A 13,622-nucleotide genomic window follows, 5' to 3' on the forward strand; every position below is an offset into this window, starting at 1 on the left:
ACCTTGCTCCACATTCTATAATGTATTAACTTTCTGTTTGCTACAGTAAGGAAGAATAATCAAATACAGTTCTATTTAATGTTTATAATAGACTTTTCTTTTTCCTGACTGTAAAAGTCATGTTAGAGTGTCTGCCATTCCTACAAAATATGAAGTCTACCAGATTTTTCAAATAAAAATTAAAGTAGAGCAAAGCTAAAATATCATTATGTAACATGAGTGACCACTACATCCAATACAGAATTATCTTCTGTGAAAAAGGCAAAAGAATAACTTTTTATATACTGAGAGTGATAAGTAATAAATTTAGCTAGAAATTCTTATTATGGTACTTTATAGTTTATACTAGTGACATTCATTGACTCCAATAAATTTCCACAGTTTACAATGATTTTTAAAAGACCCAGAAACACATGTTTCTGGGTTTAAGCACGAAAAACAGGGTGTAGATTGAGTTCACAAGAAGGTAACATTAGATTGTTAGCAAGGTAACATTAGTTAGTTAGGTAATGTGATAAAGGCAATTTCATATTTTCTCTTTTTATAGAGACAAGATGCTTAGATTTTCTTTAAATTATCTAAAGGTCATTTCACATTATTTAACTCTCAGATAACTTTGTCATAACTCATAGTTTATAGTTCTGTTAATGCTCTGCAATGAAATAGGTAATTTTATTATTTAAATACATTTTTTAAAATTTATCTGTTTGAAATTAATTTGTAAAGGAAAGTTTCAAGTCATCTCCTAATTAAATGAAATAATTGAATTCTATCTGGGGGAATCTTTTAGAGAGCTTGCCAGAATTCCTACTATATGGAATGAGGACTGTCTAGATAATTAAAAAGATTTCAGAACTCTGAAAGTCTCTTGTTTGTTGTTTTGGGTTTTTTAATTTCCTACCCATCTATCTTTTAAAAAAGATCTCTTGTGTATCTGAAATTAAGACTAAAGAGGGAAATTTTGTGCTTTCCTGCGAATATGTGGGGGAAGACCTTGGGTGTTACGAACAGGCATAGCTTCATTGAATTCAGTCAGTTTTAGAGGTTACATCAGCCAGTCATCTGACTCTTAATGTACCAAAGTATTTTGTGTCTCATTGCAGAAACAGATCTTACCTTTTTTTTTTTTTTTTAATTAAGATGTCCACATATGAAACTATTTTCTGGCTTCGTGTTAAACAGCACTCTCCATACATGTCTAAAAACTTGCATTGGAATCACGGTGTTATAAGTTTTATTGTGAGATACTTATTTTCTAGTTTCTGAGATTATTTTTTTTAATTAGAGGTGACTTAGTTGTGTCACCAAAATGGAAATCGAAATTTTTTTTAAGTATTTTTAATGAATAAGTGTGTTTTTTCTCTACCATGCAGAAAGCTTTACAGTTTGAATTAATTCTTCTCCAGTGATTCCTGCTATGAGAATATAGATTACAGTATCAAAGTCATCTGTCTAGTGAATATGAAAACAATCTTAAGAGCTTGTGTTGGGTGCTTAGCTCTTGACGGGAACCATAGTTCTAATGCAAAATGTTTGCTCTGTGCAAAATGTGCACTGCATATCTGCAAAGTCAGTGAAGTTTTCTTTTATGTTTGAAGTTTCTCTTCAGTTGTACTATAAGTTGTGTTTAATAAGCAAACAGAACTCACAGCATTCCCTTTCTCTTTTTTAGGCACAGAAATCATGGATAGAAAGAGCATTTTACAAGAGAGAATGTGTTCATATCATACCCAGCACCAAAGACCCCCATAGGTAATGGCATGCTACTTGTATGAAAAATGAAAGTCAGTTACAAGAAAATGTCTAATATATATGTGTTCATACGTATGTATATGGATATAAATAGTTTGTAAAGACTTATTTGATCAGAAGATGGTTGAATTACATCTGGAGTGATGGATTCCTATGGGCACTAATTGTTTACATTTCAAAACTTACTTCATCCAAAAAACAGATAGATAAAGGTGGATCGGCATCTATGTTTTATTTCCTTATCTTCTTAGTTCAATATTCAGTGCCTTGAATATTTACCTAAGTTGGATGCATGACACACAATACTGTCAAAAGAAAATAAATGCAATGAACTACCCATTTAAAATATGTGCTAGTCCATGCAAAAGCTGATTATTTGGCCTGATGTCATCTGAAGGCAGTAGAAAATGTTCTTTAACTTCAGTTTGTACATATTTAGAACAAAGCATGATTTTACTTAATTATAGGCGCGTCCAAAGTAAACAAGATCATAGAAAGAAAAGGTAATATCTGTACCATGTTGCTTCCACAAGTAGAGGCTTCAGATAGCAGGAAAACAGTCAGCAGAGTTGAAAAGGGTTTTTTTTTTTAGGATTTGTAGGTCATTTAAGATACTTTGTTTCCCTGTTCGATTTATACAAGCACATGACTCACGTTTTCTGTTTCTTTAATGTCACAGGTGTTGCTGTGGGCGTCTAATAGGTCAACACGTTGGACTGACTCCAAGCATCTCCGTTATTCAGAATGAGAAAAATGAAAGCAGGCTTACCCGCAATGACATCCAGTCGGAGAAGTGGTCCATCAGCAAGCACACGCAGCTCAGCCCGACGGACGCTTTTGGAACCATTGAGTTCCAAGGAGGAGGCCACTCCAATAAAGCCATGGTAACCATGTTTTTCTCTTAGATAAATAATGCTGCTAGCTCAAAAAAGGCATTCACAGAGAATAAACAGCATTCTTTCTTAACTTCATTTTAAAGTATTACTTAGTGTAAGACTGTACCATATGTTTTTGTGTATCATGTGCCAAAGAATTGGTGAACAGAATTAACTATAAAAGCTGGAGTCCAGCATAAAAGGGGCTACCTTTATGAAGACTGAAAATATGCTAATATGCTGCTATCTCAATTTTCTTCCAATGGCTAGCCATCCCTCTTTTTCTGAATAACTTCAGAGTTCAACTATGGTTTCCCATTGCTGGGTGTGTCTGCAAGGCTGACTAATTTGAAATATACCAAATTTCTTTTAATATTCCTCCAGATATATATTGGACGATAGACCATTTAGTTCATCTTTCAATGAAATAAAGGCCCAGTAAGTGTCTAAGCTAGGAACTGGGAAATCCCTGTTCTGCCACAGATTTCCTTGAGCAAGTCACTTAATCATAATACAATGCTACGGAGCAATACCAAAGTAGATTAATCTGAAGGCATTGCTCCACTAAGTTGGAGAGGTGATTGCAGCACCGACACTAACCCATGCGTGTTATTTCTTCTATGTGGCATTACTTGAAAGGAAGAATCTGTCTGGCTCTATCTAAACTGTAGGACCTGGGAGTCTGGGAATGAAAGATCAGTATGTACCTAGCACATTGTGGCCAAGACACTGCTTTGGGCAGCAGGGAGGGCAGAAGCAGAACCCCTGGGCGCTCTGCAGAATAACCTTCCCAGCGACCCAGTACCATCTTCTTTGCCTGAATTCTTCCCAACAGATGTCTCAGATCTGTCGGGGTACTAGATAGATTAGAGACAATTAAGAGCTCAGGTACTATGCTAGCAAGAGCCAGGTATTTTCCTCAGGTGGATACATAGGTGCTGGAGATGGAATGATTACTTGAGTGGATGGTTCTGTTCGCCCAGATGGGTGGCTTCTTTTGATAGAAACCAGAAAACACTGTTGCACTAAGAAACAAGTAGAAAATTAGGTCATTTCTCTGAGAGTATCACAGACACCTTATGTTCAGTTGATAACCGATCATCACCTAAAAATCTGCAAGGCCATTGCTAGAGAGAAACTCTGATTCAGTAAATAACATTAGTTTAGTGTGAATAAATTGACACCTCCTTCAGCACTGAAATGAACCAAACTGTGCTGTTGGTATCTTCACAAGGAGTGGGAACAAAACAGAATTCTTTTCACCAAAACTGAGAGAGATTCAGAGATATAGTAACCATCATGCTATTAACCATATATGGATACTTTGCATTAAATCTGTCTTTATGAGAAAGGGTCATCACTAGAGCTTTTCGAGTGATGTCCTTGAAGATCACTATAAAGCAATAAGCAGCCCTGCCCAGACAAAAGTAGTCTTGGGCAGCCGAGAAATGATGAAGGCTTTAGGGAAGCTGTTGATACCAATTTCTCTAGAGGATTTCCGGTCTTTGTTAGGACTCTGGTGTCCTGGCACCGTGGCATAAGAGAACAGGAGATGCTCCAAGGTATATGCGGTGTGCTCAAAGACATATACTTGCAGTGAAACTGTGGAGATAAAATTGGAAGTCCACATGAAGGAAAGAAAAATCTTGTGACAGAGTGCAGTCAGGAATGAAACCATGAAGAATTTAGAAAAAAAGAAGACAAAAAGGGGTTAAAAATCTGAGAGGCCTAAATAACAGGTTAAAACTTAGGGATTAATACAGACAACACATTTATTGCTGGAAAAGCTCGATTTGTTTTGACAGTACTAGAATCAGGAAGATAGTTGCATCTGCCATCTATTCATGATCATTAAACCCCACCCAAAACATGGAAACAACCAAATTCTTCATTAATTAAATAAGTCTTTAAAAGCTCCAGAAATTCAGTCATCCCACTATGGGGAAACACTTTTCAAATTAAATAATTGAAATTAATTTCAAATTAAATAATTCAATAATATGTCTTTAATGGGTGTCCTGTTTGGTTACCGCCAATGAGAAAAACATCTTTCATATGACCAAAAGACAAATAAGGAGGTTTGCATAACCAGTAATTGTGCATTTTTTTTAATTGAAAGAAAATTAAGAGTTGTGTTATACTATGGTGTGTTTGTCACTGAAAACAGTATGAAGGTGTCCTCATGGTCATATTTCCAGCCCAAAACATTATTTTAGGGTAGATTCTAGTCCAAGAGCTGCCTAACTAGTTGTTACAGTTTTATTAATAGAAAGAATGAAATTCCTATCTCTGAATTTACTGGCTACAAGGTCTTTCCCATGGTAAATAAAACTTACCAAATCAAAAGCTTTCTGTGAAAGCCAAGAGTTTGCTTAGTCAAAACAATCAACCAATTTTGCCAGCAGAGAAGAGGGAAAAAGAGCATTTAAATTATCTTGAAAAATAGGCTTGGAAAAAGGAACAAGTACATAGTAATCCTTGGAAACATTCTTGTTCAGACAATATATTTTCAAACCCAAAAGCAGAGAAACTGGAACATCAACAGGGGCAGGACGAGAGAGAGAGAAGAGAGAAAACATGATAAATGGACATTTGTTCTTTTCTAAAAATATGTTCCTTAGTTATTTTCTAGCTACTGGATATCAAATATCACTATAGCATACAAGCTGATTTTTGCTGAGAGTCACGGTAGGTTAATATTGTGCCTATTGGCTAATAGAATAACCCTGTAAAGCAGCAAGATTTAGCAAGATTTCCCCTGACCAACATCAAGGAAAGCCTCAGGGGAAGAATTTGGCATAAAATTCACCACCTGTTCCGTATTTTATTTCCTGAAATGGATGCCCACACATGATAATTATTAAGCAAGGGAAACACAGAACTGAGTAGTATTATCTTGGTTTGTGCTAACAGCAACATTGGTAAATTTTTCTGAATCAGGCTACAAGGAATGAGGTGGGATTTATTAATGGAAACCGTAACCTCAGATTTATAATTGGGAAACTGGTAGTCAATAAATGGAACAGATTAGTGCATGTAAGACTGACAGATGATTATTTCCTCCATTGGAAGTAACAGAATCAGATTTTAATAATATATATACAAATTTGATAGTAAATATATGTATATTTTGCATGTATATTTGCAAGCTACAAATGCAGTGATATAATATTATCAGACAATTAACAGTGGCATCTTTAGCTGTGAAAATGAAAATTACACTGAAATTGTACTAGAACACATGGATTTGGAACAAAACAGAAAAGACGATGTAGGTGTACATATTGACAATAGAACTGACTGTGCCATTAATTTCATTTCCACGGGCACATAGAACAAAAATTCTCAAGCAGCATGAATTTTGCTGTCACCATTGAGTTGTTAACGTATCTTCACTGGGGCTGCACTAAGCTAGTTAAATCAATAATGTGAATAGCTGAGGGTGCAGTAGATTATATAGAAACATATAGCCAAGATTAGATAATATTGGTTAACAAGACCAGTTACTAAAGAGGCCTTTCTTTCAGTCTTCATGTAATGACAGATGATCCTGCAACAACACTGTGGTGTTTAGATCTCTATCAATATCATATTTTCTTTACAAGTGGCTTCCCATTAATGTTTAAGAAACACATTTAACAGTTTTGCTGTTCACATTTACATTGTTTTTACAGCAGATTTTCAATTTTGACAACTGTAAAAAGATCTGAGAGCGATGTGAAGATATATAAACTTTATTAACAGCTTTTGCAATAAATCAGTGCATTAAAAAAGACAGGAAAATTAATAAAATGTGATCTGCTTATATCAGTTGGCTCTTAGTAGTTTAAGAAATAACATGGATGAGTTCATCTAACTATATACTGGCAATTTATTACCCTAACTCTGACAGCAATTATCAAACTAATGGGAGTGATTCCATTCCAATTATGAGCAATATTCTGAACAATTTCAAAACGGAGTCTGGTCATTAGTGGGCCAGTTAAGGAAATCTTGCTGTGATGCATTTTGCACTGAACTTGTGACCAAACTAAACCAATTTTTTTAATTTACTATCTGCCTTTCCGCACACAAAAAAACCCTTAACATTCTTTCATTAATTAGTGTGCCTGGGTTCCATATCAGCCTTTTTTAAAGGACTGCTCTTTACAGAACTGACATTTCTTTGATCATGGTTTTTCAAGGTTAGGTGGAAGATGGCTGTTTGAAAAGCTTTAGTGAGTTAAATACATTCCTCCTAATTGAATGCATTCCAATGATACGTTTAATATGCACAATAAAAAGCTAACATAGGTTTGGAGGTGTAGAAGAAAGAAAGTTTACTTAGGTGTTATAAGCTTAACCTTTCTTACGGTGCATGGAAACATGAAAGAACATCAGTAGAATTCCAATGTACATAAACAGTTTCTTAGACAGACTTTCTAATATTCAGAACCTCAAAACATCATACTTTAATAAGGATATTTGGAAATCAGCCACATGAAAAGGTATATTTCTGCTTTTAAAATATGTTGAGTTTTACCAAAACTGTGTAAAAAGGATCTTAAAAGCATCAGTGCTTTTGAAAGAAAAAAAAAAGAGATAATCCTGTAACTTGCATAAACCATGAAAAAGGCAGCAAACATTGTTTTTGTTATAGTAAATTAATACTTACAGAACATTTACAGAATTCAAAAGATGGTGTCCTACATGGAGAAAAAGAGGAAGTAACACAGAAAAACGTCTCTCCAAACCCCATTTAAATCAATGAGGGTCCTTCCACTGACTATTTAGTGGAATCTGGATGAGGCCTTAAGATGTTAAGAAGAATATTAACTTATCCAGTCCAGTTGCTGTCTAAGTGACAGTTTTTCTGTTGAATTCAGTGAGAATTACATCAGGCCTATTTTTTATGTGAAGATCACACTTTGAGGGAATCAGTCTTTAGCTTGAAGAAGCGTCTGCAGTGATGGAATCTTAAGGTAGGTGAAATAGCCAGCCAGTACCTGCATGCATCAAAGAGAAACAAAGGAGCAACGTTAGATTGCAGATCACAAAATGTTGGCTGAAGAGATTTTCTTTGAAGAAACACAACAAAATTCTGAATCTTTCTATTTTATTCACTGACACTGTTATCTGCAATCATTCACCATGTACTTTAATGAGACAGCTGTACTTGCTTAACAGAGTAGTAACTTTACCACTCAGGAACTTCGACTTTTGCCCTAGGGCATTGAAGTCCAACTTGCAAGCATCTGGCTGTTTGACAGATGATGGGCACAGTTATTTTTTAGGAAACCGCTTGATAAAAAAGAGAAACAACTATTGGCATCAAATGGCACGCTTGCTGACTACTTCTGCGCTAGTTTAGGGATCAAATGGGCACGACAGCTTGAACTTCATGATTTATCATTTAACAGTGTTATGCTGATGTCAGTCAGGTCGGTCCATAGGATTTGTGGTTCAAAACTGTACTTTTGCTTCCTATCTTGCCCTGCTCTGCTAACACATAACAACTGAAGTCTTGCATCCTATCCATACACCAACCCCATAAAAAAGGGATTAAATCATTTGCCATTAGAACTGATCATTTCTACAGCTGACAGATACACCAGACATGGAATTTCAGGGTAACAGAGCAGTGGTTTAGCTTAGATTTACATTTAAATTTTAAATCGGCCACTGGAGGCTGTAGCAAAAGAACAGCAGAAATGCTTATTAGGATTCTAAACAAAAACTGAGAAGACCGAATATTCTGCTACAAGACTGAAATAAATCAATTTTTAATATGGACAAAAATGGCCTTAAAAGTGCTTATTCATAACTGAATGCATACTTTGAAAGTGATGACAAAATAATTATCTTGTACTTACTAGTTAACATGTTAAGTAATGCTAGAAGAGTAATGCCAAGCACACCAAACTGAAAATGGCCTCTGTAAGAGCAAAAATGAATCAGAAAGTCATAAAAATTGAGGTCTATGCACAGAAGAAAAATCATGATGTTTGGCACCATTGCCCTTCTCAAAAAACTTCTAAAACACTAAAGCTTATCCATGATGATTTAAATTTTAATTTACATTAAAAAACCTTTCAGATTTATTTTTGCTTAAATTTCTTTACTTTATAATTTATAATTTTACTGTATAAATTTACTTTATAAAGTAAAATGAGTTCTTATCATAAGTATAGAGGGGTTTTGCCTGCAGTGTAAAGAATGAGCAGTTGTTTGTAATAAAATATGTCTACATTTCAAATAATAGTAAGAAAATGTTTCTCCTAACTTTGTGATTCACTATATAGATTTATATTTATTGAAATTCAGACGTCTTATTGGATAAGAAAATGAAAGATATTTTTGCCAGTACATAGGCTTAAGAAGGTAGGGGCAGTGAAGTCACACATTCTGCAGTGTAAAACAGTGCTAAAGAATCAAAAAAACAGTCACTGGCTGGATTAGATAATACATATCTGATGCCATTTGTGCCTTCATCTTAATATCATCCCGGATGATGCAGTGGCCTTTGTTTGCAGCAAATTTGTATGGCCATTACTAATATGAATTCACTTTAATTATCTTCTTAGAACTCCCAGTCTGTCTTCAGCAAAAAACAGAGCAACGTACCAGTGATCCCAAAACATAATGTCCATGGTTTGACCAGCAGAGATTTTGTGTAGGACCCCTGAGAGATGTTGTTGTCTGTCTATTAATGCCTGCAGTGTTAACAAGGTGTTGCCCTTGGCAACCTCAGCTTTTCCTAAGGGGATAAGGATCAGTCTCCTTACAACCCCTCTGGTGTGTTAAAACTTTGACAACCCTCAAATCCTAATCAAAATTATTAGCTTCACCGTCTGGTCAGTGGGATCAGGTGCCATGCAAGATTTTCTCAACTCCCACGCAGAATATCAAATGGGTAGCTACTGAGGATGCAGTTCATGTATATATAAGCTCGAGGGTACATTATGCTCTTGCCAGACATTAATATTGTATGTTCTTTGTCCATTAGCTGTTATGAATGTGCCTGGCTGCAGAGAACATTACTGATGCACTGGGGTGCATGTGCATTCCCAAGTTCTTGCTCAGCTTTCAGTTTGGCTGTGCCCCCTTGCTTCCCTGTGACTATTTGCCCGAATGGGCTTCTGCTTCCAGAAATGTTAAGAATGGCTGTTTGCTGTGCAACAACCAATTCTTGCAAAGAAACCTGTCTATTAGCAATTTCTTCTGGAAAAAGTCAAGTCCTTATTTCTTATTCAACTTAGAAAGGAGTGCACTTTACTGTCATACGGTTTACTAAAGAACAATCTTTTGGCAAGAAATACTGATTAGACATGTTAAAAAGGGACAAAATTATTACATAATATATGTGGATATTACACTACGTGGCATGTTACAATAAGTAAGTTAGAAGTAGGCATTCCTCTGGCTGAAAGCAAAGGTGCCTGTATTGTAAACCTGACGGCTGTGCTGACAGCCTGTCAAGGGAAAGAATACTGAAGTAACTGTACATGCATTGGTTTAATCAGAAGCTGGATAGATGAGTGGCTTTCTATAACCTATTTTATTCAATTAAGAGGGTCCTTCCAGATCTTACCAGCTATAGAAAGAATTTTATCCTCTTACGGCCTGTTTCTGCTATGTAAGTAGAGCTCCAAAAAGTATCATCTGCCCTGTCACGGGCTTTGTGAAACCCTTCATACATCAGCAACAGAAAGAGCAGGAGAAAGAGCCCAGAGAAAGGCTTGTCAGGAAGACACAGGTATGTGTGCAACATGGGAGTGCTATAGAAATTTTGAAGACAGTTGTTGTCTTTGAACACACACAGATGGGCATGATCTCCCTTGGGCCAAAGTGCTGCAGATGTAGCACAGAAGAGCCAAGAATTGGAAATGTGTAAATGTGTTTCAAAACACTTTTAGGGTCCTGTGCCTTGTTAGGCAAATTCATGAATCTATACAAATCAGTCTGTAATTCACGTTACCATTTGTTCATCTGAAAAGTACCTGCTTAGTAGACTTGCTCAGTTTAAACTTATGTGTGCTTGAACAACCAAGCTTCTTTCTGTTATTTCCTACCTTTTGAGAGTTTGATTTTGTTAATTTGAAAATAAGATACAAGTGAACACACAGTTGTGACTCTGACTACCTAGGTCATCTTTGGCAGACCACTTAAATTTTTGCTCCAGTTTTTGCATCCATAAATAAAGACATTTATCTTTCAAGCATTGCTAAGCACATTGAAACAATTAATGACTTAATTTCCTAAAAAAAAGGAAAATTGTCCAGCCTGTGAATTGCAAGTGTTCCATTATTCCTAGTTTCCTAGTTTCCTAACTTTTGAAAAATCATCAAGTTAGCAATTAGTTAGTGCTTTTGTCATAAAGGTTGCCTTTTTTCAGTGATCTGTTGGGCATAGATCATATCTATTAGGAACCAGTGAGTATAACCAATCTTTTTTTCTCTACTGCCGCCTTTATTTCTGCAGTATGTGCGTGTGTCTTTTGACACAAAGCCTGACCTTCTTCTGCATCTGATGACCAAAGAGTGGCAGCTTGAGCTCCCTAAACTTCTCATCTCTGTGCACGGGGGCCTTCAGAATTTTGAACTTCAGCCAAAACTCAAGCAAGTCTTTGGAAAAGGCCTCATTAAGGCTGCTATGACAACTGGAGCATGGATATTCACTGGAGGAGTAAACACAGGTAACAGCAACATTGAAATGAAAGCACAGTGTCATCTAGGAGATTTCATCACAGAAAAAAAATAGGACTGATGAGATTAAGAAGCCATTCCATGGTTTATTTTATTAGTGTTGGCTGTACTATGTGCAAACAAGAAAATGACAAGTTCATACCAGCCTGGTAGCTACCAGGAAATAAAAGGTTTGTGTCCTGGTTTTGGCTGGGATAGAGTTAATTTTCTTCCTAGTAGCTGGTATAGTGCTGTCCTTTGGATTTTAGCTGAGAATAATATTGATAACACGCTGATGTTTTGGCTGTTGCTAAGCAGTGCTTACACTGGTCAAGGACTTCTCAGCTTCCCCTGCTCTGCCAGGTGCACAAGAAGCTGGGAGGGGGCACAGCCAGGACAGCTGACCCAAACTGGCCAAAGGGCTATTCCATACCATATGGCATCATGCTCAGTATAGAAACTGGGGGGAGTTGGCTGGGGGGCAGCGGTCGCTGCTCGGGGACTGGCTGGGCGTCGGTCAGCGCGTGGTGAGCGGTTGCATCACCGTTTTCCTCTCTTGCTCTCTTGGTGCTTTCCTTCACATTACGATGATTTTTTATCATTATTATTATTGTTGTTGTTGTTGTTCCAATTATTAAACTGTTCTTATCTCAACCTACAACTTTTCTTACTTTTGCTCGTCCGATCCCACCGGGGGCGGGGGGGAGGTGAGCGAGCGGCTGTGTGGTACTTAATTGCCGACTGGGGCTAAACCACAACAGTTTGCTAAAGCATGAAAAGCACACTGGGGAGCTGAAAATAAAGCCTCCTGTGAGGCAATTATATTAGTATATTGCCAGTGAAGACTTTATAAGATCAACAGTAAGCTACAGGGAGGGACTACTAACCAGAAACTGAAGAAGTCAAACTCTTATTACATAAAATGGAAAACATCTTCATCCAGAAAAGACCTTTATTTTATCTGATAAGACAGTCTGAAGTATGAAAGGAAAAAAGGTTCTGTTTTGTGGATGTGGTGGAAAACGTTATTGTGCATAAATACCACTTTTTCCTTTATTGTAGACAGCTTGACCTACTTTTTTTCTATTACCGCTGCAGCAAGAGTGATAACATTGCCATTTCTATTCAAAGTTAAGAACATCTGTAATGTACCATATGGGTGTCCTAATGGCCCAAGATGGCAGCTGGCCCAGCTTTGCTGGGAGAGAGCATGTACGTTTTGGGAATACGCTGCAAAATGTAGTTCCCCGGATAAAAGAGGTTGGGCAGTGGCTTCCCAGTTACCCTCCCTGAAGGAGGCAGGAAGGAGGAGAGAGACAGGGGAAAGTCAAAGAGTTCTGCTAGAGATAAATGCAAGAAGTTTTGAGCTAGGACATGTACTTGTAAATTCTTATGTCATTCTCATTTGCTGCAGTAACAAAGCTATAATTTATTACTTAAGTAATCCCACAGAGAGTATCCTCTTACTGCCTATGGAAAACATTGTAATCACTCCATCATGCATTAATTTTAGTGCATCATGGATCAACTCCTACATATTTGAATATGAATGCTTAATAGGAGTCTTGGGCTTTTTAGTTTCCAGAGCACATCAAATTTAAAACAATATTCAGTTTTATCACAGCAGCAATACAAATGGCAAATAAGATAGCTTCTGGAGTGTTAGATAGATAAATAGACAGACTCAAATGTATGTAACATCCCCCACATCTCTGCAGAACAAGGAAGAAAATCAGGTTAAATGTTGACCTGTGTACCGTGGTGATAATAGTTATGTTAGTTGCCAGATACTCTTGTAGTGACGATGGCAAAGACAGATACAAATTTCAAGTTAAAAGCACATTAGAAACTATAGATATTGTACCCTCATTGCAGTGGATTACCACAGGAACTGCAGAAACCAAACTACAGAAATTTTGTAAACAAGAACTGACTATAACGTTTGCATTTGGCAAATGCATGACTGCTTCATACCATTTTTCAGATCATCATAGTTGGAAATGCCAAAACAATACAAATGAACTGGGAAAGTCAACATAATTACTGTTGAAAAGGATTTTTTCCCTGTAATCAAAAATTACCTAGACAAAACAATGAAGTTCAAGTTGCTGTGTGTTATTTTAAAACCATATAGTTCCAGAAGCAGTTCTGTATTATCAGTTACCTCTCATTACTGTTTTTGATTTCTGGAGCAAAGCAGTTGATTGCTCCAGTGCTAGGTTTTCAAACTGTGTTGGTGAAAATTAAGTGGTTTATCTCTTATGTGAAATTGTACAAATTGAGAATTTCTGACTACAGTCTGTTCTGTTGATGATGAATTTTTAAATCAGAT

General features: G+C 36.5%; 1 protein-coding gene across 4 annotated transcripts in view; it reads left to right on the plus strand.

Annotated features, from left to right (window-relative positions):
- The window catches only part of TRPM3 (transient receptor potential cation channel subfamily M member 3), a 284,603-nt gene that overhangs the window by 137,896 nt on the left and 133,085 nt on the right, over nucleotides 1-13,622 (plus strand). For all 4 annotated transcript variants that reach the window (XM_075526387.1, XM_075526389.1, XM_075526386.1 and 1 more), the window contains exons 2-4: nucleotides 1,673-1,752; nucleotides 2,432-2,636; nucleotides 11,088-11,301. In XM_075526387.1, the coding sequence (XP_075382502.1) occupies nucleotides 1,673-1,752; nucleotides 2,432-2,636; nucleotides 11,088-11,301 (499 nt within the window). The remainder of the gene's footprint in view (nucleotides 1-1,672; nucleotides 1,753-2,431; nucleotides 2,637-11,087; nucleotides 11,302-13,622) is intronic.

Source organism: Mycteria americana, chromosome Z (assembly GCF_035582795.1).
Source record: "Mycteria americana isolate JAX WOST 10 ecotype Jacksonville Zoo and Gardens chromosome Z, USCA_MyAme_1.0, whole genome shotgun sequence".
Classification (NCBI taxonomy): Eukaryota; Metazoa; Chordata; class Aves; order Ciconiiformes; family Ciconiidae; genus Mycteria; species Mycteria americana.